Source organism: Castanea sativa, chromosome 2 (assembly GCF_040712315.1).
Source record: "Castanea sativa cultivar Marrone di Chiusa Pesio chromosome 2, ASM4071231v1".
Taxonomy (NCBI): Eukaryota; Viridiplantae; Streptophyta; class Magnoliopsida; order Fagales; family Fagaceae; genus Castanea; species Castanea sativa.
Genome location: NC_134014.1, coordinates 37,333,677 through 37,361,375, shown reverse-complemented (window position 1 = coordinate 37,361,375; position 27,699 = coordinate 37,333,677). Strand labels below are relative to the sequence as shown.

The window sequence follows — 27,699 nt, the reverse complement described above, 5'->3', positions numbered from 1 at the left end:
TGTTTAGAGATGGGAAGTCAAATCTAATTATGATATCCAATGCGCGAACAAAGAAAGTTTATGTCATAGGACTGAATTTAAAAGAATGCTTCTTCTGTTACTTCACAGTTTAAGAATTGGTTAAAAAATACAAGTGTTGGACCTCGGGTCTAGTCCGAGGTTCTGGTTACAGATGAATAGATTCTTTTCTCTCTCTCTCTCTCTCTCTTGCCTCCCCCCGCGTCTGGAGCTTCCTCTTGCTTTTATATCCAGCTACAACTCATCTGAATCTTACACTTGGAGGGCTGAAATTGCACTCCTAGAACTCTTGTGTCATGACCCAAACCTGTACTTCAGAATTTAGAGCATGACCGACATGTTAATATCAAGCCTAAACCTGGTATTAACAAGAACCAACTAAATCTTTTTACAAAAGCTTTCCTCTTTCTTTTCATTTCTTTACTTTTTGATATAACTTTTCACTTTATATTTAGAGCATTTACATTTTACTTTAACCGATAACGAAACCCACCAGTTAATCAATATCCATACTTTCACATAATACATCTCTTAATACCTTAAGGTACACAACTTTCATTAGATCCTAAAATACACAATACTACAAATTTAAACATCAAATTGCTAATTTGGGATCTATACATTAGAACTAAATCCAGCTCCTTCCAAAACTCAACTAAGGCTCCCTCTGCTACAAAATAAAACCTGTTGACTGAAAGAGTGGAAGGGATGAGCTCCACAGCTCAGTAAGGGTAAGATACATAAGAATTTAATAAGAATGCATGTAAATCAAATCATTTCATTTTATAAATGTTCAGATAGGATAACATCTTTTCATGCATAGTATTTTATACTATTTATAATAATAACTTATACGCTTTTCGTAGGAAGCTAATTGTTCTCCCTTTTCTTAACAGAATAATATTACGAAAACCTTTCGGATTGAATTTCTTTCATTTCTTACAAAGTCACCAAATATAATATTGATTGTTTAAAATCAAACACACACACACACACACACACACACACACACACACACACACACACACACACATATATATATATATATATTCACATTACAAAATAATCATTTTAACTTAAATTTGATAATTGGTAACTTTGTCTTCAACTAGAAACATCGTGACGAATAAGAAGACTTTTCTTTATAAACTTCTTCTCCTAAAATATTATAACTTTAACAGTCATAAAACCTAACATTTCATAAAGAACAGATATCTGATAACTTTTTCACATAAACTTATACTTTCATCAGAAGTTTTATCTTTAAAGTACAATAGAACTTCAAAAACTCTTATTTTTAAAGAAGAACTTTTCTTTTCATTAGATTATTCATATCATGAGAGCTTTTAACTTTTCACAATGCTTTTAAACAAAATCATTCTCTCATGATCAATAACATAATATAGCTATTCATAAATAACATATTGGTTAGTCCATTTATGATAAGTCTGTACTTATTTGGGAGGCTTTAAACACCACTATGCTAGGCATCCAACATTCCTCACAATGCCAAGTATTCCCGAGATCATATCATAATACATATCTTCAACCATGGGGGTAGGTTGGCATCCTCCACGAGTTGGTCGTAACCAACAAGGGCAGGTACAGTAGAGCCAGTCCCACTTTTAATGGCCAATCAGATAACATTTTCCATGGAAAGCTAGTAATTAAACCCATACTGGCTAAGTTTAGATCATCAAAGGACATAATCCGAAAACATTTCATACTTATGCATCATACTGAAATTCAAAGTTTGCATAACATTTTATAATAAAAGCTTTTCCATTGTTTTCTTTAAACATCATGTTTGTGAAATTAGTAATAGCATCAATATGCTTAAATCATATAAAATAGGTTTCGAAAGCTCACGAACATATCTTTGTCTGAAACATGATTATATGTCATATCTCTAATCAAAAACCCTTTAATGCATATTACACTTTAAAATAACCTCATGACTTACCGAATGCTCATATAACTTATCCATTACCTGAAAGCAGAGGAACAAAGAGCCTAAAGTTGAAGGAGCTCAGACCTGAGGGCTGGTAACACCTAAACCAAATATTAAAACTTATTACTATCAATTATTCCTTATCATAAACTTACACATTCATCTCAAAACCTATATCTTAAAATCAAGGAAATCATAATCTCACCTCAACGAGGTTCCCCCAAACACAAGATATAGTCATCAAACAACATGATATACCAAATCATATAGAAACCATTATTTTAATGTTCATATCCAGAATGTGTTTGAGATTGGAAGTAATGGTGCACGCGAACTACAACATGAACAAAATAGCTTCATATAAAAACAACAGTTGAGTAGTTTAAAACCCCTCATTTGAGCACTAAACCTTGAACCAAGTTATGCAAAATTTATCTATGATCTAGACATATCAAAAGATAAGCATATTAAATTATAGCTCAAAACATTCACCCTAACTTTAGAATTAAATCCTCAAAGTCAGAGTTATCATTTATTGTTTACTGCTCATTTCAGCAATATATGTCTCATTTGCAAAATACAAATGGGCTATCTAAAACACATCCAATCCTCATGAAATTTTACAGAGCCATTCCTATGGATGTCTAGGAGATTACATATCATTTTTGGAGCCAAATCATAAAACCATGATTTACTAAAAATCATACAAGACAGCATGCTCAAATCTGTCCTGACATAATTTCATGCAACTTAGAAATTAAACCATTATTTTTATATTGATCAAAATTCTGTGAGACCACTTCCATTACAACTATATGTGTCTTATAATTCATAAGAATTACTCCTAGCATCATAATTCATAGAATATGATTTAATCCAGATTTTTCCTATTGTAAACACCAAACCTGTCATAGTGACAGTTTTGAAACATTTTCTTGTAAAATTATAAAATGATTGCAAATAGTCTTATTATCATATGGAGATTTTTATACACTCATTAGGCATGTTAGAAAACACTTATATACAGTCATTTAACCATTTATAGTAAAATTAAATACAACAAAAATCCTAGCAATAACATCAAAAGTACTCACCCTAACTTTATCTTACTTCCTTAATCATATACCATCATTAATTAGTAAAAACCCTAATTTACCTTCAGCAAATCACCAACATAGTTTCAAAGCTTCTTCAAACAGCACATATATATAGATTCACAAATTCATGATTTCCTAATTTTACAAACCACAAATACCATTACTAAAAATTCCTTGAAGAAATCATGGATTCTAAGATGGGAGTAGCTAAAACCCTTACCAAGTTTTTGGTTCTTGAGGGAAAATAGAAGCAGATTCACTCTTGCATGAAATGATTTCCCTTTCCTAGTGGCTGGACCCGAAAGTATGAGAGGCAGAGAGCTTGAGAGAGTTTTTTAGTCTTCTAGTTTCTTTGAGAGAGTATGAAGAATAAATGAGATGGAACTTATCTTTCTTTGGATGGGTGGACCCGTGGGTTTGAGAAAAGAGACTCAAGAGAGCTTCTAGCTCTTTCCTTAAGAGAAAAGAGAGTGAAGTGAGGTGAGAAAAATTCTGATTTACTTGGACCCATAGGAATAGAGAGGGCAATAGCTTCTTGGATGTTCTAGTTGCTTTGAAAAAGTCAAAGAAGAGATTAGGTGGAGCTTGTTCATTGCATGACCGGCCAAGTCTTGGTCTTTGGGGTTTAAGGGGATAACATGTGTCAACATGCATGATGCTTTGGCCTTACATGTCTTTAATTTTAATTGGTTGCATGTGTAGGTGGAATTTCTACTATAACATCTCATGCATCACACCTAATTAAAACACCAACTATGTATCTAATAACTTAAACCGCTTAATATAGTTTGTACATACTATGTGTGTGTGTGTGTATAAAATACAAATAGCCATTTCAATTATTTATAATCTTTACAATTCTTATTCAATGACATTATAAAATAATATTTTTATTAAATACTTTTCTATTAATTATAGAAAGAAAGTAATCATAGAAAGAAAACGGCTTAAAAATAATAATTAACCACTCAAACACATAGTTTAACTATAAAGTGGAGTCGGGGTGTTATTTTTTGTCCCATCCAGAGCAGACTAGCAAGCTTTACCCTGCATTCTTAGCTGTGACATCACTATTCATGGTCACTTCCTCATTAATGTGACCAGAGTAGTGGTTGTCTTGTATTTAATGCGAAAGGGATGGCTTCTACACATTTCTTTCTTCATCTTTCTCGTATTCCGGGCCAAGTCTGCTTTCTCTCATTTTTGATATTTTAACTTATGCACCTCACATAACTGGTGCTCGTCCCCAAGGTTCGATGTGCGTCATTGGAAATAACCTTGATCATCGATTTACTTAGACGTGGGATCATCATCCCCACAATATATATATATATATATATATATATATATATATATATATATATATATATATATATATTAGGAACCCCAAAACACCTTGAAATAGTACACCGAAATATTCCATTCTACTGGACAAACTGAAACGAGTCCAAAACGGTATTCATAACATTGCTTTTTGCAACTATCAATCTCAACCATTTAAAGGAATTGCATCGGGTGTAATACATGATCTTAATCCATCTTTATGAGCAGTAACGACGCAATGTTTAAATCAAAGACCAACAATGTATGATTGGTGGTAAAGTCGATGTTGGCTTCTTGTCTTTGCACTATTGAGAGAGATAGAGAGAGAGAGAGAGGGAGAGAGATATTTTGACTAAAAACATTTTATTTTTTAAAATAAAAATTATAATCATATGCCAAAATTGTAGTGATTGATAGGCCAAAAATTTATTAATCCCTTGTGATGAATTAATTGATTAATTACCTAAATTTATTAATTAATCAAATTAGCATGCAATGTACGTGGCAGCACAAATAAATCACCAACTAAAATATAATGCAGCGAAAAATAAAGTTGACACGATGATTTGTTTATGAATGGGAAAAAACGTCCGAGGTAAAAACCCCACCGAATGATGTTAAGGTCACCACTCCCGAGAATTTACTATTATCACAATAAGCAGTTACAAGTAAAGGAATCTTAATACTTTATACCAACCTATAGTTGAACCCTTACCCCAATACCCAATTGAACTTGTTCTATAGTGACAATCTCTCCTTATATTGCACGGCTCCTAGAACGTGACTAACAAAAAGATGCGCGGATCCCAATACGCGACTTAATCACCAACTTGAAAATGATGTTGGCTGCAAAATTCTTCAATTCATCACATGATGAAAATCACGAAGTTGCTTGGTCACAAAACCCTACAGTGTACAAACACAACAGCTTCTTCGTGATGAACTAGGGCAAACTAAATTTCTGGTCACAATTTGCATGAACAACACTTTGCTTCACACTTGTGCAATTGTGCTTTCTGTGACGGCCCTTAAAATAATCCTTATATATGTTTAGGGTTGTAAGAAAAGAAAGCTCAAACATAAATTTACGGATTGGATGAAAATCAGAACTTGAAATCTATTTTTCATAAATCTCAACAGATACCCTATTTATTGAATAGTTGTTGAGCCTCGAGTTGAAACATTTTTTTAAGCCTCGATAGATACTAGCTGTCAAGCTTTAATGAACGACACTTCTTCACTTAATTCTTGGACAGACTTGTATGATTTTAACACTTGAACTTGAAACCTTGTTTCTTGAAGTATTAAACATATCCTAGATTTACCCAATTACAAGTAAAACGCGTTTTATCAAAGAATTAGCCAATTACATAAAATATTGACATATATTCCTAACATAATTCACATATGTCCTAACGGTGATCATATATGCATGTGGTATTCAGCAATACACACACACACACACACACACACACACGTGGTTTGCATATATATTAATTCATTTTCATGTTCCACATATAATTTGTGGGAGAACTATTACCTGAATATAAATACTAGCCTCGTGTGATGAGATTTTTTTTTTTATTTTTTTTATTTGAGTTTAATATAAATTTTCAATTTGAATTTATCTATTGTTAGTGAAGTTATACAGGAAATGATTTTTTATAAAATTAAAATTTAGGATTTGAAATGGAGCAAATTGTTAGGTTTAGTGTGTGATAGCTTTTAAGAAAAAAATTGTATCAAATGTACGTGAGACATGTTTAGAAAGAAAGTGTGCTACTTTTTAAGAAAAAAGTTTCTCTGATATTTTTTTAATTTGTTTAAATTACAATTTTAATCTTATTTTTAATTTTATAAGAATAATTATTATGTAGTTAAATTAGGCGTATTTTTTGACCCTTGTCAGAGCCAGCTAACTTTCATATAACAACCACCTTTATGTTTTTTCTGCAAAAAGTAAAAACCCAAAGTTAAAGAATTGGCGGAAATCACTTTTTCATCCCTGCATTTTTAGTCAATTCTCACTTTAGTCCCTACATTTCATTTTTACCGGATTTAGTCCCTATCCTAAAAAACGCTTCTCAGTTTGGTCCCTGCTATTACTCATTTAACAGAATTATCCTATGTGGCAAACGGTCTAACAGTAAATGCTGACGTATCTATTAAAATAATATTAAAAAAATTATTTACAATTTTAAAAATGCCACATCAGCAATTTAATTTTTTTTAAAAGCCACATTAGATAAAAATAATACAAAAATTTCTAACCTAATTATTTTTTAAAAAAAGAAAGAAATTAGTTAAATTAAAATTTTTTTTTTCTGTTTTTTGGAAAAACATGAAGAACTCAGCTTGCCTAGAAAAATGTGTTCTTCCCCAACTAAGCTTGCCCTCACCCTCCATCTCTCCGATCTCAAGCCCTCACCATCTATCTGTCACTCTCAAGCCCTCACCCTCCATCTTCGATCTCAAGCCCTCACTCTCCATGTCCAATCTCAACCCTCGCCCTCTGATCTCTCACCCTCACCCTCCGCCCTTCGATCTCTCAAGATCAAACCAGACTGACTCTCTCTCATCTCAAATGAAACTCACTCCATGGGTCTTGTCAAGGTAGATCATGTCGTGGGTCTTGAAAATGGTGGGTCACGTCGTGGGTTAGGCTGTGTGGGTCACGCTTGGGCTTTCCTTGATGGGTTTTGGTCACAGTGGTGGTGGGTTGTTGTGGGTGTGGTGGGTCAGTTCGTGGCGGTTGGGATGGGTTCTGATTGGGTTGTGGGTTGTTGTGGTGGTGGTGGGCTCTTGATCAGGCCATGGGTTGCTGTGGATTTGGTGGGTCAGCTTGTGGTGGTTGGGATGGGTCGATGTGGCAGTTTTGGTGGTGGAGTTCGTGGTGGTGGGGTTCATGGTTCATGGGTCGGTTGGGTTTTTTCTATTGGTTAAAAAGTTCCGAGCAAGCTTAGTTGGGGAAGAACACATTTTCTGGGCTGAGTTCTTCATGTTTTTCCAAAAAAAAGAAAAAAAATAATTTAACTAATTTCTTTTCTTTTTTTAAAAAATAATTAGGTTATAAATTTTTATATTATTTTTATCTAATGTGGTTTTAAAAAAAAAAATTAAATTGCTGATGTGGCATTTTTAAAAATGTAAATAATTTTTTTAATATTATTTTAATGGACACATCAGCATTTACTGTTGGACCGTTTGCCACGTAGGATAATTCTGTTAAATGAGTAACGGCAGAGACCAAACCGGGAAGCGTTTTTCAAGATAGGGACTAAATCTGGTAAAAATAAAATGCTGGGACTAAAGTGAGAATTGATTGAAAATATAGGGACGAAAAAGTGATTTCTGCTAAAGAATTTCAAGGATTAGGATCCGGTGCAATTCACCTCATTTGTCTCATAATTTTTTTTTTTTTTTTACTTTTTACTTTTTCAACTTATAGTTTTTACTTCTCATAATTTTTTATTAATTTATTTTTTTATCATTGGTTGAGATTGATAGTTATAAATTTTTTTGACTTTTTTTAATCAATGTTTGAGATTGAAAGTTACTTTTTATTACTATCAATCTCAACTATTAAAAACAATTACATCATGTGTAATACCAATACATAGGGTTCATTTGGATAGAACTTATTACTGAAAATTGAAAATTGAAAACTGAAAATATTATAACAAAATAATTTTTAAATGTATGAATAGTACCATAAGACTCATTTTTAATGAAAATGTTGTTGAAAAGTGAAGTTTGTGGGTTCCGTGAACAGTGCACGGGACCTACTCATAGGCTGAAAAGTCCACTATTACGGCTACTGTTCATGCATAGTAGCCTTTGTCCCTTAAAAGCTAAAAAGCTACAAAAAAAAAAAAAAAAAAGCTGAAACGTAAACGTCGATACAAATTATTGCGTTTACGTTTCCCATGTTCATGTTTCAGCTTTTTTTTTTTTTTTGGTGATAGCTTTTCAGCTTTTAAAGGACAAAGACTACTGTTTATGCATTGCGCACGAACAGTAGCTGCAATAGTAAATTTTTCAGCCCATCAGTGGGTCTTGTGTACTATTCTCAGAACCTATAAACTTTACTTTTCAATAATTTTTTTATCAAAAATAAATCTCACAATACTATTTATATATTTAAAAATTATTTTACCACCGTTTTTAATTTTCATCAATATCTTCAATCGGCACGGACCCTTATCTCAATCCCAACACCAACCCCACCACACCAGACATCACGTGTAATCAAACATCAAAATAAGCTGTCCACTGCCACACCTGACATCAAGTGCAATCATACGTCAAAATATGCTGGAGTATTATTTAATCACCTTCTTCTTCTTCTTCTTCTTCATTCAGCTATCCAACAACCTTGGAGGATTCCATCGCAGTGCCTTGCCTTGAGCTTCCGATTCCATGACCAGCAACGAGAAAAAGCTTCACATAGCCATGTTCCCATGGCTAGCCTTTGGGCATATGATCCCCTACCTAGAGCTCGCCAAGCTCATAGCTCAAAAGGGTCACCGCATCTCCTTCATATCCACCCCTCGAAACATTGATCGCCTCCCCAAACTCCCGCCCAATTTGGCTTCCCTCATAGATTTGGTGAAGCTTCCATTACCCCACGTGGACAACCTCCCAGAAGATGCCGAGGCCACCATTGATGTCCCTACAAACAAGGTCCCGTACCTCACAAAGGCATACGATGCTCTCCAAGACTCTGTGGCTCTGTTCCTAAAAGACTCAGAGCCAGATTGGCTTCTTTACGACTTTGCTCCTTATTGGTTACCAAGAATAGCTCGTGAACTAGGCATCCCAAACGCTTTCTTCAGTATATTCATCGCTGCCTTACTGAGCTTCATAGGGTCGAAAGCCCTTTTCGGCGACCGCAAGAACCCCGAGGATTATACAGTGCCCCCCAAGTGGGTCCCATTCCCAACCACGGTGGCGTATCGGTTCTTCGAGATTATGAAAGTCTTCGAGTGCACAGAGGTCGACGAGTCAAACGTGTCTGTTTTTTCCCGTTTCATGGAAGTACTTGATGGTTGCGACATAGTGGTTGTGAGAAGCTGCATGGAGCTCGAGCCAGAGTGGCTATGTCTTCTTGAGGATCTTCACAGGAAACCGATTCTCCCAATTGGTCAACTTCCCACTATAGTGCTCAACAGCGAGGACGAAACCGACACATGGTTGTGGATGAAAGAGTGGCTGGACAAGCAAGCCAAAGGTTCAGTAGTGTACGTAGCATTTGGGAGCGAGGCAAAGCCAAGTCAAGAGGAACTCACTGAGATAGCTCTTGGTTTGGAACAGTCCAAGTTACCCTTCTTCTTTGTACTAAGAACTCGACGTGGGACAGCTGATTCTGAGTTGATCAAGTTACCAGAGGGGTTCGAGGAGCGAACCAAAGGACAAGGGGTGGTTTGTACGAATTGGGTACCTCAGCTCAAGATTTTAGCTCATGACTCCATTGGTGGATTTTTCACTCACTCTGGGTGGACCTCAGTGGTGGAAGCACTTCAGTTTGGGAGAGCTCTCATATTGTTGACTTTCTATTCAGACCAAGGGATTAATGCTAAGGTTTTGGAAGAGAAACATATTGGGTATTTGATACCGAGAAACGAGCAGGATGGTTCATTTACAAGGGACTCGGTGGCTAAGTCATTAAGGCTGGTGATGGTAGAGGAAGGAGGTAAGCTATACAGGGACAAGGCTAAGGAGATGAAGGGTCTGTTTGGAGACAGGCAGAGTCAGGATCTATACTTGGAAAGTTTCCTTGATTACCTGAAAACCCATCAACGTCTCTCCAAATTGCCATCTGAAAACATTTGCAGTTGATTAAATCCTAGCTATATACCTGTAGCCAACAACATCTGGAAATCGTTAGTACTTTTCTTTGCTTCTTTTTTTTTTTTTCCTCAGCACTTTGCTTCATTAAAGATGGGTTTGTTAAGGTACCAGCTTCGAGGGATTATGGTTAAGCTTCCTTGTAGCTTATTGCTTTTCTGTTTAAATAAAGTTGTCTTCGTTTATTTTAAATTAAAAAAAAAAAAATTGTGGATCTTGTGAAAAATTTGTGTTTGGTTTCAAATATTAGTTTGAAAAATATAAAAAATCTAGGCATTTCATACGTTCTAATAACCATGCATGTTAGTTTTTGGTTCATTGTTCAAAAAAAAAAGAAACCAATTCATGACATTTTTCCACTCCAACCAATCATACATGAGCAATGGAGGAAAATGTTAGAAAAGAAATCAGGAAATTGAATATAACTCCAAAGCTTCTAACAAGTAATTTGGTTTTCGTAGTAAAAAATGTAAAATTATGATACAGTTCTAACAAACAGTACCAGTCTTGGGCTTTGTGGTTAGTTTGATCATTTACGTGGTGTTTGTCTTTTAGGTATGGTTTTGAAATTCAGATCGGACCGGTCGGTCGAACCATGGTAACCAGAAACCGTTTACCACTCCGGTTTTTTAAACCACCAAAACTGAAAATTTTAATTTTTTAGTCAACCTTCTGAACCGCGGTCAAACCGCCTGGTTTCAAAACCGGGCACGGGTCTGACGGTCCTTAAAAAAATTACAAAAGATTGCCGAATGAATCTCCCAACATCAGATCTTCCCAGGAAACAAAAAAAAAAACAAAGAAGAATAGATAACTGTGGAAGAGAGACTACAAATCTGCTTCTGGCTTCTGCATATGCATATGATTCTTTTTTGTTTATTGGAAAATTGTGAAAGAGCGACTTCTATTTGTTTGAAAATTGTAAAAAAGAGGATGACAAAGGAGGGAGAGAGAGGGGGAGGCAGAAGGGGAAAGCAAAATAGAAAAGAAGACAATAATGTAGGGTTTAAGGTTTGGTGTGAACTTTGAAGAACCCAACATAGTTACTAGCCGTTAGATTAAAAGTAACGGTCAAAATGGTTTACAGCTAAGCCACTTTATAGTTGGATTGGACTCTCTTTTTTTTTTTCTTTTAATGGGATTGGATTGGACTTTTTTTTTTTTTTTTTTCTAGTGAAAAGGTAGAATCGGTATATTAAAATGAACAAAAAGTACAACAATATAAAAAAGGGGTCCTACAGCCTCACTAGCACAGGCCTAACCTCACTAGCTCAAGCCTAGCCACAAGACAAAGGAATCACAAATACAACAATAAAAGCCACCGGACAAAGGAAGCATAAATGCAATATTAAAAGCCGCAGGCCAAAGTAAACACAAAAACAATATTAAAAGCCCAATGCAGCTTAACGTGTTTGTTGATTAGCAACAAGGGTTTGGCATTCATGCAGAAGAGTTGTGGCCCCACGAAGGATAAACTCTGGGCGAGGGGAAAGTATATCCTTTTCCAGTAATACCAAGTCAGCATCTGATTTGGTGTTTCTTTTTCAATAAATAATTGACACCTATCCAACAAATCCAACTCAATTTACTCCACCAACAAAAAATGAAAAGACAATCTTGCCCTGAAATGTTTTCAAAACCCGCCACTTATTCCCAATCCTTCTTCCTCTTTCAAATTTATTCCCAAAATCAAACTTTGAAATTTTTTCAAACACCTGCCACTTCCAGACTCTCTCTCTTTCAAATCTAATTCTCAAAAAATCAGATGGATTACTTCTCAGTCCTCTCTCTCTCTCTCGCCCAAGCTCCCTTCCAACCACAACTGCCTCTTCCATTCCCCCCCACCCCCACCTCCGTTGTGGGTTCTCACAGCCACTGCCGAGCATCACCGATCCAAAGAGATCGGCATTTGTAAACAGGATATACTTTCTCCAACACCAGACATGCAAGAAGGTTTTGTTCTCTAATTTTCTTTTGCCTTTTGGTTTCATTTTTAACATATTTCATTTATAATTCTTTTTTCTCTGAAATTACAGGTGCACATTTGTGTATAGAAAAGGAATCTTGAACAATCACAGGGATGCCAACGTGATAACATGCGTGTCTGATTTTTAACATTGCATTCCTAATTTTCCACTTTCTTTTATGGACGTATTTCTACGTTCTCACTAGTTTTAGCTTTTATAATTATATTCCTTACACATTCGTTTGGAAGTGAGATTCACTTGTATATGTTTGATAAAATGTCTCAACTAAAGATGATGACTCCTTTGTTTATAAAATATTTAATAGAGCGTAAGGGGTTACTTTTTTCAAAAGATGTTATTTTGGGTTAGATTAAAGTTATGTTTTTGTTGTAGTTTCATGTGTAGAAACATAAAGTTTCTTTGTTTATTAGTTGATTACAAGTATTTGGTGGGTGTGCTTGAGTTTCAGTCATTAAATTGTTAGGGCAAGATTGCTTTTTTTAGCTATTCATTTTAAAGGTTGTTTCTTTTATATGTATCTAAGTTTGTATTATATGCTGGTTTACTTGAAAGTTTCAAACTTTGATACTTTGTAGTGGTTTTTTGTTGTTGTAATTGTTTAGTATACCACTGGTAGTGGAATTGGAATTGGAATAGTAATGCATTTACTTTAGTTAAAATAGAGAGATGAGGTGAAGAGATACTTGGTAACAGAGAGATGATGGATTATTGTAGTGGTGGCAGTGGAGGAAATAGTGGCGGGGCATATAGGAACCGATGGAGGGTTGTGATGGTGGTGAGATAGATATTGTCCATCTGCTCCTTCATTGCCACTATGCACAAAATCTATGGTCTCTGGTGTTTTCTTTGTTTAGGATACATTGGGTTATACTTAGAAGTGTCTTGGATACATTGTGTTCTTGGACCGTGATGTTCCTATTTTTTGAATAAGAATTTTATATATATATATATATATATATAAAGATATTGAATTATGGAGTAAGTTGAGAATGAAATATTGTTTTTGTTTTCCATGTGATTTGGGGTGAGTTTGGTTGGGCTTTTTAAAAAAGTGCATAATGAAAAAGTTAAGTTTTGAAAAAGTGCATAATGAAAAAGTGATTTTTCAAAAAGCTGAGTGTTTGGTAAAAGCTGTTAAAAGTCTTTTGAAAAAGGTGGTGTTTGGCTAAAAGCTATAAAAGTTGCGGTTTGAGGGATAAATTACGTAAAGGACAATGTATATATAAGGGAGTTTATTTAAATACTTATATTTCCACTACTTCATATACTTACTAAATAATAATAATAATAATAAATTTATATTATTGGTATTATTTTAATAATGTTTGGGCAATTATTCTTTTTTAGTGGCATAATTATTTGTTATTACTATTAATGACTTCTTATTAATATTAATTAAATCTAAATAATTTTCATCATCATGAAGCACAAAATGAAAATGTAAAAAGATGATAAAATATACACCAATAATCCAAGTTTAAATTGTGCTATATAAAAATGTAAAAAGATATAAAATACATACCAATAACCCAAATATAAATTGTACTAAATGATATTATACAAAAAAAAAAAAAAAAAAAAACAACTACTAATTATTACCCCCAAATAAAATTTGCAATGGAATCACGAAGAACCACCATTGCAGGATCTATTAAAGATCCTGAGTTCTGCTCATAACTGCTACATGATTCACTATTACGTTCTCTTTTAGAAATTGAATCTTCATTGGCATTTATGAACTCCCTATCATCCCTATCATTTAGTCTAACAAAATTATGAAGAGCCATAGTAGCAGATACAATAAGTATTTGGATATGGAATGGAAAAGATGGCATGTTTCTAATAATTTTCCATTTATTCTTTCACACACCAAAAGTGCGCTCAATCACACATCGAAGAGATGAGTGAGCATGATTAAATTTTTCATGTCTAGTTCTAGGGCCTCCACCTCTCTTTCGAAAGTCCTGAAGATGGTATGATATCCCTTTGTATGGTGCCAAATAGCCTTGCATCATTGGGTATCCAAAATCAACTACATAATATTTCCCTAAACAAAGAAATTCAATTGTATTAACACACACACAATATGTCATTATAATGAACAATTGATTAACCAATTACAAACCTGGTGGTGGGTGCGAAAAGTTGTTACTTTGTGTACGAATAGTATCAAGAAAAATGTGGGTGTCGTGTGCTGCACCTTCCCATCCAGGCAAAACAAATGTGAATAACATATCAAAGTCACATGCAGCCATCACATTTTGGGTTGGATATTCCTTTCTTCCAAAGTATGGAATGGACTTCTCAGTAGGTACAATCGCTATCACATGTGTGCCATCAATCGCACCGATGCAATCCTAATAAAAAACATTAATAGTTTTCAGTTCCACATGCATTGTATTATCTTATAGACAATAACACTTATTCAAATATGCAATAGTACACATACTTTGAAATGTGGCCAATAAATTGGATGGTCTTATATTTTGGTTGGAACTTCACTAAAAGTTGGATCCGAAGGCTTTACATATGCTTCTGCAAAGCGAGCACCTAACATAGTGATCATCTTCTCAAAATGTCTACTTATGGTTTCACCCGAATGCTAAAATAATTCTTGAACCATTCGGTTACATGTTCCATGACCAAGTATCACTAAACAGATTGCCACTAACTCTTCTAACCTTATATTCCTTGAATGTTGAAGTCCAAAGTCACGTAAAACTTGACACAAATTATGAAACACCTCCTTTCTCATTCTAAACATATTGTAACACAAAGTCTCATTAGCTTCCATACAGCGTCTCAGCCAATCCCACCCCATTTGTTCAGAATCATAACAAGGAGTCTTATTAATGTACTTATTGAAATATGTCACAACTGCTTCACAGGTAACTGTCACAAGCTGGTAAAACTCCTCGTTAGAATTGTCATTACTATCATCACTGTCAGAATCACTGTCACTGTCATCATCACTGTCACTACTTTCATCATCATCATCATCATCATCATCACTATCATTGTTATCACCATCATTATTATTGTCCGCACCATCATTATTATTGTCAACATTGTTATAATCACTACCATCATGATCATCACAATAATTTCTGTAATCCCCATCCATTAATAGTTCCATAAAATGGCCGCTCTCATGAGTACCATTATAATCATCCATATTGGTTTCAGCTACACAACAAAATAATAGATATTCAATCAAGACAATTCACAACATACCAAGACAATTCACAACATCAAGTACATAACACTGTAATGAAAATTTCAAATATGTTTGCATTACACATATATTAGTCCAAAGCTAATACTAAATATCACATAACTTAGTTTAAAGTTAATACAACATAGCAAATACAACATAGTTCATACAACATAGCTAACTTAGTTTAAAGCTAATACAACATAGTTAATACCACATCAGGTTAGTCACTTCTGCTGCTTATAAATCATTGTTTGTAGCCACTGCAGTTGTGACTCTGGGTTCTTGAAAGTTAGGAACATCTCCTTACGTGACTTTTTTAGTAAGATAATGGAAGCTTCAACCACAAACGCAAAATCCACTCCAGGAAGTGCTCTCACAATCGCCATTACATTATCAATTGAACTTGGTGACTGTCGAGAAGTACCTTCAGACCTATTCTAACATACAATTATTAACTCACTAATACGATTGTCCAACATTGCAGCTCCTCCTATCTTCTTCTTTTTCTTCTGTGAGGGTATTGATTCACTAGCTCGCTTTTGTCCTGAACTACGTGATTGACTAGTATGTCCTTGCTGCAAACTACCAATGTCTAAACTCATGTCACATTGGTTATCCTTAAATTCAGAGCTACCATCTGAATCACTAGCGCCCTCTGTTGGCATTGTTGGAGGTAATGTACCTGAAGAAGGGGTCCATGCAGCTACCCCAGTTGCTGCAACATCCCTAAACATTATCTCAAGTTGTTCTAGATTCTGTGGACCTTTCTCTCGGAATTTTTTAGCTTTGTGTAATTCCTACAAAATGTAATTGTAATTTCACTCATATAAGAATAAAAAAAAAAAAAAAAAATATCTCCAACTAACTACATATTAATAAAATTCTCAACTCACCTTCAACTTCATGTTCCACCAACAATCAGGAGCGGCAATCGTTCCCTTCACTGCATCCCAACCTAAACCTGTGTCAAGATTCCTCAATTTTTCCCACACTCTCCAATCACCTTTTAATACATCCCACCTACTTTTTAATTGGTCCTTATCATAGTTTTGACCGGTCTCCTCACAAAATTTGGTCACCAAATTGAACCAACCTTTGGTACTAAAGGCAGCACCTTTTGTTCTATTCCCAGCTTGAATTTGTTCCACACAAAGGTTACAAAAAGTAGTTGTCCACGTTGGATTAATATCCCAATCTGCTCTAGCCTTTTTTACCTCGGGGTTGGAAGTGGTATTTTTTCCCATCTATAAAGTTAACCAACCATAAGAAATGCAAAAAATAGGAGATTGTAAAAAATGCAAAAAACGCACAATCAATAACATAAAAAATAAGTTTACACGTAAATGAGTGAAAATAATTAAATATGTGTCAATTTGCTCAAGTAACTAGTTCATATTTTTTTATTATGCAGTGCATTCCTAGAGAATATATGAAGTATATTATGCAGTGCATTTAGCGAGCGAGTGATGAAGCGAGTTCTTTAACTTCTTTGGGCATGCCCGGCACACCCGTGACGGCAGTGATGAGCTGCTGGCTGCGCTTCTTCTTGATAGGTCATGCCCGGCGGCAACGTGATGAGAGCACTATATAAACTTCAATGAGAGCACTATATGGCTACAATGAGAGCACTATATAAACTTCAATTAACATTGAGTTTATTTAATTACTCATGAAAAGTTGTTCTTACTTCTTACATTTACATTGATGTATGGTGTTTTAATGAAAAAAAAACCAAGTGATGCAGCTGCTGGGTTGTTCTTACTTCAATTTACACTAATGCAGCTGCTGCTGCTGGGCAGAGGCTGGAACCTTGTTTGTTCAGATCTAAAATTTTTTTTCCCACACGACGTAACTTCACATTCACAATGATAATTCCCCTAAATGCAATACAAACCAACTCAAATATAACAAACTCAAAATAGAGTGACTAAACTGTTACCTAAACCCTCTTTTTTCCAGGCTATGAACAAAACATATGACACACTAAGCTAAGCACAGACACATGCAGAGTTTCATAAACATAAAAAAAAAAAAAGAACATCAATAAATCATAATATGGTTTCATTTTGGCCAAACAAACAAATGGGGCTTTATTTCAAAACCATTTGCAACAATTTCTAAATCCAAAACAAAATCTGAAACAAATGGGGCTTTATTTCATTTTGGCCGAACACACTATCAACTAAAGAACCGAAACAAACAAACAAAGTTAGATCAAATACACCCAATCAACAAACAAATTTCAAAACCCAATCAACTAAAGAACCAAATGGGTCATCATTAAATCTCCAAACCCTCACAAACTCAAAAAGTTACAAATAAAGTTAGATCAAATACACCCTGTTTCAGATCTTAAAAAAAAAAAAAAATATATATATATATATATATATTCGGATCACTGTTGGTACTTGGTGGATTTTGGTAGCAGGGACTACTTGCTTGGTGCTTTTTTGATCAAATGCGTACCTTCAAAAAGACTGTCTCAGATAAGAAAAAAAAATTAAAAAAAAAAAATTATAGATCAGAGAAAACTAAGAAAGCAGAAGAGGAAGAAGAAGAAGAGGACGAAGAAGAAGAGGAAGAAGAAAGCAAAAGAGGAAGAAGAAGAAGAAGTCACAGATGACTTACCACAGGGAGATCGGTAGCAGCATGGAGAAGGCAGAGCAGAGAAGAGATGAGAGGAATTACACAGAAATTTCAGTGAAGCAGAGAGATGAGATGAGAGGGTGATTCGGTAATTTTAGGTCTCAGCTCAACGGATACCTGAAAACGTTGGTAGGCGTTTTGCTTATGGACCTCCAGACCACCATTTTAGAAATCAGCGTTTTTGCCTTTGCCTAAAACGCAACTTTTATCTAAAAGTTGCGTTTAGGCTTCACCAAACACCCAGTCACTGCTAACTTTATGTAAAAGATGCGTTTTGGGTCCTAAAAGCCCAACCAAACGGGCACTTGGATTGGCATTCCCTTACTCTTTTCAATGAGAATGGTTTTACTAGTTTGAAGGTTTGAGCTGGGGAAGTGAATAGGAATGAATTTGTTCATTTTCATGTCTCCCATGTGGGGATGGATCCTTCTCTTGGTCCTTGCAAACAAAAAGTGGTTGTTTTATTTAGAAGTGGTGTAGGATCATTTTATAATTTATTATTTTGTGTGATTTGAGGTGATATACTCAATGCGACATCAATTAATTTGATCAAGTGTCATCTATTAATGAAAGTTGTTCATTGATCCTTTACAAAATTTGCTACGCATTTCAGCTTTTTGTTTGATCAATTTTCCTAATGCAGAATTATGGTGATCATATGGAAAGAAATGTGGGTAATGATCTTTTGGCAATGAATGGAAATTGCTACCCAGTTGGGCTTTAGTAATGATATGTATAGAAGGTCTTGCATTGTAAATAAAGAAATATCAATGTAATAAGTTAAGTTTCCTTGTTATTCTAAACACTTTTCCATCTTCTTACTCTCTATTTTGTAGAATTTGGTTCCTTCCAAGAACCATTTCTTTCATCAAGAACCAATTAGGTTCTTTACAGGATGCAGCTTGTATAATGAGATGTTGTAGTTGCGGCAAAGGGAGCAACAATTAAGAAAAAAAACTATTTGATTTCTCTATAATAATTTTACAATCACTCATTTTCACTCTCTAAAACCTTTCAGTTCTTTATCCATAATGTCCAAGCATTAACTTCTCAATCACAAAAGGTCTTGGACAAGTGACCAAATCATCTATTGGAAACCAACAATCTTAGACAATTATGCTCAGCAGAAAGCAAACTCAAAAACTTCCATTTCCTTTTTCCAATGTCATAAGATTGCACATCAACAAATTGAGAAAGCATTTAAGCTTGGTCAAATCATCGTTGTAACACCAAAATACAATAAATTATGATTCAACTAAAAAAACATTCAATTGAGAATATGCAATTAGTTGGCAAAATTTTGCTCTGAACAACAATAAAAATACACAACTAATATTCTAGTTGATACAATTATAGCAACTTGTTACAATTACAATGACTATCACCCTAACAAAGTCAAGTACACAATAGCCACTTAGTCAATTACTTTCAAGTAACGGTAGAGATAAGCTAATGCTTCGCAGCACATCAACTCAAGCATCACAAGCACAAAAGCTCACAGGACATAACTCAGCAGTAGGCAGCAACTCATCTCAGCAATCATCCCAACCACACATATGTACCAGCATGCTTTCCATAATGATCCTAACAAACGAACAACTTGAAATTTAAATATTATAATTAGAAAATGCTAACGAATGCCCTTAGAACATTGATTAATAATCCATTTAAAGAAAATTTTTATGGAAAAAGGAAAAAAAAAAAATATTTTGACATTTTTTTTCATTTCTCATAAAAATGATGTCAAAACTTTCCTTAAGTGGATTGTTAACGAATGCCCTAAGAGCACTCGTTAGCATTTCTCATAATTAATTTCCATAATAACTCAACCAACCATGAACACATGCACACTCAACTAGATCTCATACCCATTCTTTGGGTATAATCATTTCATAATAACAACCAAGCTAACACTAAAAAGAGAAGACTGGAAATTTTTTGTTGTTGAGCACTTATACCTTAGAGGAAGGTCTTAGAAAGACACTATCTCATAGAATCAATTACTTTGGCAAGCTCGACAAAACAAAAACATCACATTCTTGCACCAATGACATTCAAATTTTATAGAGATCAAATTCAGAAATAAAGAGCTGGAACACAAACTACCACAAACAAGATAATTATTACTAAGGACCAGGATTTGAAAATTCTAACAATGATCAAGAAAATTAATATGTGCTAGAGCTGCTTTTGTTCCTAAAGGACTTAATATATCAAATTGTATTTAAGTTCATGATCAAGAAAATTAAATAGACCACAGCATGACTAAATCAAGGTTTCAGGCAAAGAAAATATACTATTAGTAGTAAGAAGCAAGTGGCCCCACAACTAGCATTCCCTTTACCATCAAAAAATTGAATATGATTTTGCCAATATTGAACAAAAGAAGTCCTTTGTGAGGTTAAAATTAAACAAAAGAAAATGTAAAATCCGAAGGCCATCTCCAAGATTATTTTCAAATTGTCCAAATGGTAGAACTTTTAATTTATTGTACTTTTTAGATCACAAGGGTTTTCTTCAGAACTCAGTTGCACTCCAAGTTTAATTTCATAGTATTCACCCAAAATTACATTCTCATGATTTTGACTTTAATCATTGTCACCAGCTAAATCAAGAGCATTTTCTTATAAATTCATTACTAGTCTAGCCTAATAATGAAAAATAGAATATTGTGAATGAACAACTTGAACACACAGAACTCATAATTTTATAATAACAGAACCAGAGACTTAAGCTAAGAAAAGACAAAGGAAGAGATAGACTGAATAACTTAGAGCAGACTCTTAGAAAGAGACTATTTATTGGAATGAATTCCTTCAGCAAACCCAACAGAACAGAAGCATCATGTCCATGTACCAATACCAAATTCAAAGAGATACAGATTAGTTTCAATACCCTGATGAGTATTTTTCAGCTGTTTGTTTCACAAAAGCTGGGATATATATCAGAAATAAATATCTTGTTCAGGTTATCACATATTCAACATGTTTCAAGTTCTAGTATTCCTATCTTTCTCCTTTCCACGCTCAAATGTTCCTTTGCCTTTTATTTTTTTTTAGTCTTTGTGATAAGTGAAAAACTCGTAATTAATTGCAAAGAAATAAGAAGAAAATGAAGAAGAAGATGTGAAATAAGCACTTAAAAGAAACAGATAGAAAGGAAAAATTACCCATTTGCGTTGCTGGGTGTCGAAATCGGTGGTGAGAAAATGGGTAGGTTCTCCAAACTGAAGGTGACGCTAGAAAAAGAGTAAAGGTGATTTTCAGAGTTTTTAGAAGATACAAAGGCCGATCTCGTTGGATCGGTGATGCTCGGTAGTGGCTGTGAGAACCCATAGCGGAGGTGGGGGGAGGGGAACGGAAGAGGTAATTGTGGTTGGAAGGGAGCTTGGGAGAGAGAGGACTGAGGAGTAATCCATTTGATTTTGGGAATTAGATTTGAAAGGGAGAGAGAGTCTGGAAGTGGCAAGGGTTTGAAAAAATTTCAAGGTTTGATTTTGGGAAAAATTTTGAAAGAGGAAGAAGGACTGTAGGAGCTAAAAGAGTAATAAGTGGCGGGCTTTGAAAACATTTCAGGGGTAAGATTGTGTTTTCATTTTTTGTTGGTGGAGTAAACTGAGTTGGATTTGTTGGACAAGTGTCAATCATTTACTGGAGAAGAAACACCAAACTAGATGCTGACTTGGTATTACTGAAACAGGATATACTTTCTCGCCGGGTACAAGATATATTTTTCGCTAACGTGGAGTATGCTCGAGAGACTTCCTCGTAGAGAGATGGAACACTGGGCAACGATAGCTTGGAGTATATGGCATGCACGTAACAAATATTGTTTTGATGAGACACAGGCTTGCCCACGTTAGGATGAAGAAGTCTGAGGCATGAGCACAGCTTTTCTGGATCTTTCCCTGGACTAGGGCCCACACATTACGAGCTAAAGGACATTCCCACAGAATGTGACACACTGTTTCGCTTTGTTGGTGGCATACTGCACAGAGGGTACAACTGCACTTTTTTTTTGCACAAGTGGTCTCGGGTTGGCAAGATATTTGGGGAAAAATTCTGGGATCACCATTGGCCACAACTCGCCTATGTGGTGAGTTATGGTTAGTAGAGGAGTGTCCCACCATCACCCCTCTATCAACCACAACTCGCTACATGTGGCGACTTGTGGCCAATGGTGTGGCACCAGAAGTGCTCATATTTGAGCATGCCCTTCATAGGAAATTCCGTACCTTTGGGAGAGTGTTAAGGGACCACGTTGACTTCCATAAACGCTCATCTGCAGACGCCACAAAGTGATCACCATTCGTTGCAGGGACAGAGTTAGGACTTAGAGTTAAGGGGGGCAAAAATATAAACAATTTTTTTTTTTGAAAGTCTAAGTAAGCATTCATTTAGAAGAGAAATACTATATCCACAATATATTCACTACATTTTCACAACAAATCAGAAGTGATAGGTTGTTATTGGTTGTTATAAGTGGGGAAAAAAGTAATTTAAGTTGTGGATTCAAATTATAACCAATAACAACTTACAACATGTGATTTGTTGTGAAAATATTGTGGATGTAGCACTTCTCAATTTAGAAAGTTAAGATTAAAAAAAAAAAATTGGGTGTCTTGTGTAGTGTCAAATGTGTGTGGGTGTTCATTTAGACTAGTTAGAATTGGCTTAGGAATTTTTTATTTTATTTTATTTTTTGTTTATGTCTTGCATGGTTTGTTTTGTTGTTGAGCTTGTGAAATTTATTCTTAGGTTTTAGATCAATAAATTTTTTTATATCCTTTAAAAAGATCAATAATATTGTTGAGAGGGCAAAATGCAGATTTACTGAAACAAATTACTAGAATTAATGCATACATACATACATACACACACATATATATATATATATATAATATAAAATATATACTAAAAAAAATTTTGAAAAATTTTGGGGGCCACTGCCCCTAAGTCCATATATAGTTCCGTCACTGATCCGTCGGGTTAAGCACCCTCTGTGCTACTCCATTCGCCGATTTGACCGAAAATGTTTGAGACTTGTTTCCCTTCCACACCAACACGTCTTTGTTTTGATTGTACTTGTACAGGTTGTATTGTGCCGAATGGTTTACAGCTAAGCCACCTTGATAGTTGGAATTTTGTAATTGTACCTGCCAATATTAAAGAGTTAAAATATATTAATGTGATAATTTTAAAGATATTGTTATATGAGAAAAGTGTTTTTTTGAAAGAGAAATGACATAAATTATAATTACAATATTTTCAAAATAAATTTTAAGTGGTAGTTTATGGGGGTGTTTGAGAGAGTAGTTTGAGTTATGTTGTTTGAGTATTTTTGATATACGTGTGAGTGAAAAAGTGTGTAATGTTGTTTAAAATGTGTTAAATTGTATTAAAATTATGCTGCCAAACCGGCATTAGGTTTCACTAAATCATTTTAGATAAAATTTTAATTGAGATTTTTAACTTGTATATATTTATTTCATATTAATTAATTATTAAATTAATTATGACGTCATTACGATTCAATCTCGGTTTGACCTAAAAAACTTTGAACTTCTCATTTTTACGGTTTAATGAACAGTCCGGGTTTCAAAACCATGTTTTTAGGATGTGTTTGTTTGGAAGTGAAATAGGGTAGATGGAAAATTTTGAAAAGAAAATAGAAAGGAAAACTTTTTTAAGTGTGTTGGGTTGGATGGAGAGGAAGGAAAATAAATGATGAGATCCAGACGTTTTCTTCCCGGGCCCACCAAAAGGTTTTCTCTCCAAAATGGAAAGAAAACTGAAGGAAGAAAATGAAGCTGTTTAATGGACAAAAATGTCCATGTCCATTTCCTATCTTTTTTTTTTTTCCTCTGCACGTTGGTTTTTTAATTTTTTGATTTGCTGGGCAAGGGTGGCACGTTGCCTCTTTTTTTTTTTATTTTTTTGGGCTTTGTGTGTGATAGTTTTTTTTTTTTTGTTTAACTAGACATGATTTTTATTTTTTAATAAATTGGGTGAAGGTTTTTTTTTGGTTGCTTGTCACTTTTTTGTTTTAATTGGACATCATTTTTTGACAAAAGTGTATGAATAAATTTATATAAACTTACTTTTTCCATCTCTCCACTTTTCCACTCCCAACCAAACAAAAAGAAGATAAATTAAAATATTTTCTATCCTCCCATTTTTCCATCCTTTCACCATTTTCTATTCTCCCACTTTTTTACCCTTCCAATTAGACGAACCCTAGAAAAGGCAAAAGGTATATACTAGTGATAAGGTATATTAATCCCTAAACTGTTCGCGGAGGGAAAGTTAAAGAAGGAATAGCAACTAATTAAAACAAATTTGCCTCATTCGTATTTTTTTTAATGAGAATTAACCTCATGTTTTATTTTATATGAAAACTGGTTGACTGCTTGTGTGTTTCAAAATTTTTCAAACTTCTATACTTAACTTCTATGATTCATTTGGAGAGAGAGAGAGAGAGAGAGAGAGAGAGAGAGAAGTAGAATAGAGTTGGCCCAAAATTAATTTATTTTCAACTAACTCTACTCTACTCCCTTCTATTCTCCCTCCCTTCCTCCTCAATCCAAACGGGCTCCAAGATAATCTAAACTTCTTGAAATTTGGTAGAACTTCAACTATAGTCGAATTAATCTATATTTAAGGACACAATATTTTTCACAATTGTTAATATGATATGTTGTGATTTATGGATAATAAAAGCGGTGTCAATAATTGAATAAGTAAAAATGACGTTACTTTAATCGTAATAGAGTATGCTCACACATTTCAAAATTACAAACTTATAGAAATAATTTTTAATCCAAGGACAATTTAAACTTTTAAAATTTTTTGTATTACTTAAATTAAAGTAAAATTCCCCCCCCCCTCCCCAAAAAAAGTAGATTCTATATATTTATACAATAAGTACACACAATATAATTTACAACTACTAATATGTTCTATCGTGATTTGTTCATAATAAAAATGGTTTTAGTTGTAGGTCAAAATGAAAGTAATAGTGCTCCAATCACAATATTGTTAACATTGGCGTAAAAAGTAATGCCCCTAACATTATTCATATCCATGCTTATATCTATATAATTAAACTAGCACCATTATATGTGCTTCGCATACGCTCTTAGGATTTTTTGTTTTGTTTAGTCTTATAATTTTCCATTCATTCTAATTTGAGATTTACACGTTTGTCCAATCGCACTTACAGACTATTGATACAACCAAAAGTGTTATGAGAATAGCTCCAAAAAATAAACACTGAAATAACATTGAAATCATAATTTTCTAATATTAAGTAAGTGCACTGAAAGGGTTATAGTTAGCTTAACTAGTAAAGTATCTTGTTATTGAATAAGAGATTTGACATTTGAACAGTGCCTATACCATTAACCGTTAGGTGTCTTAACCCGATAATAAAGAGAAATTTATCGTAGAGTGGACATCATAGGTTGAAAATTTTTTGATTAAAAAAAAAAGTAAGTGCACCAAAGTGGACTGAATGGACTGATACAGAACAAATGGACTGATATAGACCAAATGGACCAATGTTAGGAACCCACATTTGTATATAGAATGCATTTAATTAGTTAGTTGGTTGGTTACTTACAATCCTAAGCATGTTAATCACATATTCACATTTAACACATGTTGGAATTATTAATGTACATGAAGAATAATAGGACCATTAGGATAAGGCATGTGGGCTAATAGAATAGTTTTATGGTTCTATAAATACCTACATGTAATCATATTTCCATGATTGAAGAATAAACCAATTTCTTAGTGCATTAATGCATCTCTTTCTCTCTCTAGAGGGTGACTACCTCGAATTAAGTCAATTTTCTTACAATTTCCATCAATCCCCCTATAATTCCTATCCAATTCCATTAGGAACCACTAGGTTCATAACAATCGAATTGGACCAATGATTGATACAAACCAAAGTGGACAGAAAGGATCCAAATAGACCAAATGGACCAAATTGGACTGAAGTGACCTAAAATAGATTGATATAAAGCTAGTGGACCAAAGGGACTGAAATGGACTGATGTAGAACTAATGGACCATAAAAGACCAAATGGATTGATATAGACTGAAGTGGACCAAATGGATCAAGTAGACCGAAATGGACTAATAAAGACTATGGTGGACCGAAATGGACTGATATAGACCAAAATGGACCTAAATAGGACTGATATAGATTGAAGTGGACCAATATAGACTGAAATGGACCGAGTTTAGAGATATATATATATATATATATATATATAAACCCTGAATTGAGATTAATGGAAGGTAATATTTTTTTTAAAAAAACCTTTAAGCAAGTGCAACGTGCATGCTAAGAGACTAGTTTCTTCTAATACGACCGTCGATTATGTTTAGAGGATTTTCTATTTCTTTTAAGAGCCTGTTTGGATAGGTTGTGAAGCTCTGCTTTTTTAGAAAACGCAAATTGAGTTATTGCTATTTTTTTCTTCAGAATATCAAAATAGCGCCAATACCATAAGAAATATCAGCTTTATCCCTTCCCCCATGTATATCTCCTCCTTTATTTTCTTCGTCAGTCTATACTCCTCCATGCATATATGCTACTCTATTCTCTCAATCTCCATGGGCTCTCTATTCTCTGTTCCTACTTTTGCTTTGTTTATGGTCTTCGTTCTTCGTCTCACTTGCCAGGTAACAATTCTCTATTTCTCTTTTGATGAATTTATGTTATAGATTTGGGTTTTTTTGCATGGTGGGTTACATGATTGTTTGAATTTGAAATCAAAATTTTGGAACTTACTTTGGTTGAGGGATTTGTTGTTGCTGCTGTTTTTGTTTCTTCATGGATTGTGGATTTATTTGGGTTTTTGGCTGTTTTTGAGACCTGCCCATTTTGGGTTTTGATTATAATTATTTCTTTATATTTGTAGACACATAGATACCATTGGAATTAGACCCCTGTGTTTTTTTTTTTGGGTGGGTTGGGAATAAATGGATACAGGAGTTTTCTGTATTATGTTTCTCATTTAAGAATCAGGATTGTGTTTATGGGCTTTTGATAAAAATTCAATTTTTAACATTCTTTAGTGATAAAAAAGCTTAATGGGTATTGTAAATGCACTTCTAGTATAGTGTTTGTGTCCAGTCTATGCGAAGTGCTCTTCTGAGTTTGACAGATTTTGGAATCTATTTATGTGTGCTACTGGGGAGTTGAGGGTTAGATGTGTATCTTTGTGTGCTTGTAGTGGGCATAGTTCTGATAACAAAGGGGAAAAAAGCAAGAATACTATTTATTGAAACAAACAATTTGCTGGAAATTCTAGATTGTGGTTGTTTATAAGTGGTGGGTAGAGAAAGTATGTTGGGCTTTGTCTTGTAAGCATAATTGTTCATGCCTCTTGGTCATATTATTATGCATATGTTTCAATCTTAGTTTTTTGCCATAAAAAAGGGGCATATAGACGTCTATCGGAACAAGGTCAAGTCTGGCCTTCCTCTCTTTAATAGCCTCTAATGCTTTAGTTGGCTTATCATAATGAATAATTGGTATAGACACAAAGAAAAACGTCATGACCTTGGGATCAAATGTTGGCAAAATTTTCTAACT

General features: G+C 34.3%; 1 protein-coding gene, 4 long non-coding RNA genes and 1 pseudogene across 5 annotated transcripts; 2 read left to right on the top strand and 4 right to left on the bottom strand.

Moving 5' to 3' along the window:
• Positions 1-46: 46 nt before the first annotated feature.
• On the bottom strand, positions 47-3,545 carry LOC142624169 (uncharacterized). The gene is made up of 3 exons (XR_012842295.1): positions 3,287-3,545; positions 2,009-2,070; positions 47-709 (listed from the first exon to the last, which is right to left on the bottom strand). It is a non-coding gene; the product is annotated as an uncharacterized LOC142624169 (long non-coding RNA).
• A 5,078-nt stretch (positions 3,546-8,623) lies between these two features.
• LOC142623471 (UDP-glycosyltransferase 91A1-like) lies at positions 8,624-10,453 on the top strand. The gene has a single exon (XM_075796896.1). It carries the CDS (start codon positions 8,809-8,811, stop codon positions 10,225-10,227), a length of 1,419 nt encoding a protein of 472 aa, XP_075653011.1. The 5' UTR covers positions 8,624-8,808; the 3' UTR covers positions 10,228-10,453.
• A 1,425-nt stretch (positions 10,454-11,878) lies between these two features.
• Positions 11,879-18,883, top strand: LOC142626021 (uncharacterized). Its single transcript, XR_012842439.1, has 2 exons — positions 11,879-12,189; positions 18,604-18,883. It is a non-coding gene; the product is annotated as an uncharacterized LOC142626021 (long non-coding RNA).
• LOC142624034 (uncharacterized) lies at positions 14,059-14,691 on the bottom strand. The gene is made up of 3 exons (XR_012842263.1): positions 14,674-14,691; positions 14,350-14,581; positions 14,059-14,271 (listed from the first exon to the last, which is right to left on the bottom strand). It is a non-coding gene; the product is annotated as an uncharacterized LOC142624034 (long non-coding RNA).
• LOC142626398 (uncharacterized) lies at positions 15,467-16,685 on the bottom strand (annotated as a pseudogene).
• A 465-nt stretch (positions 18,884-19,348) lies between the features above and the next one.
• Positions 19,349-21,649, bottom strand: LOC142626275 (uncharacterized). The gene is made up of 2 exons (XR_012842485.1): positions 21,257-21,649; positions 19,349-19,671 (listed from the first exon to the last, which is right to left on the bottom strand). It is a non-coding gene; the product is annotated as an uncharacterized LOC142626275 (long non-coding RNA).
• Positions 21,650-27,699: the final 6,050 nt, after the last annotated feature.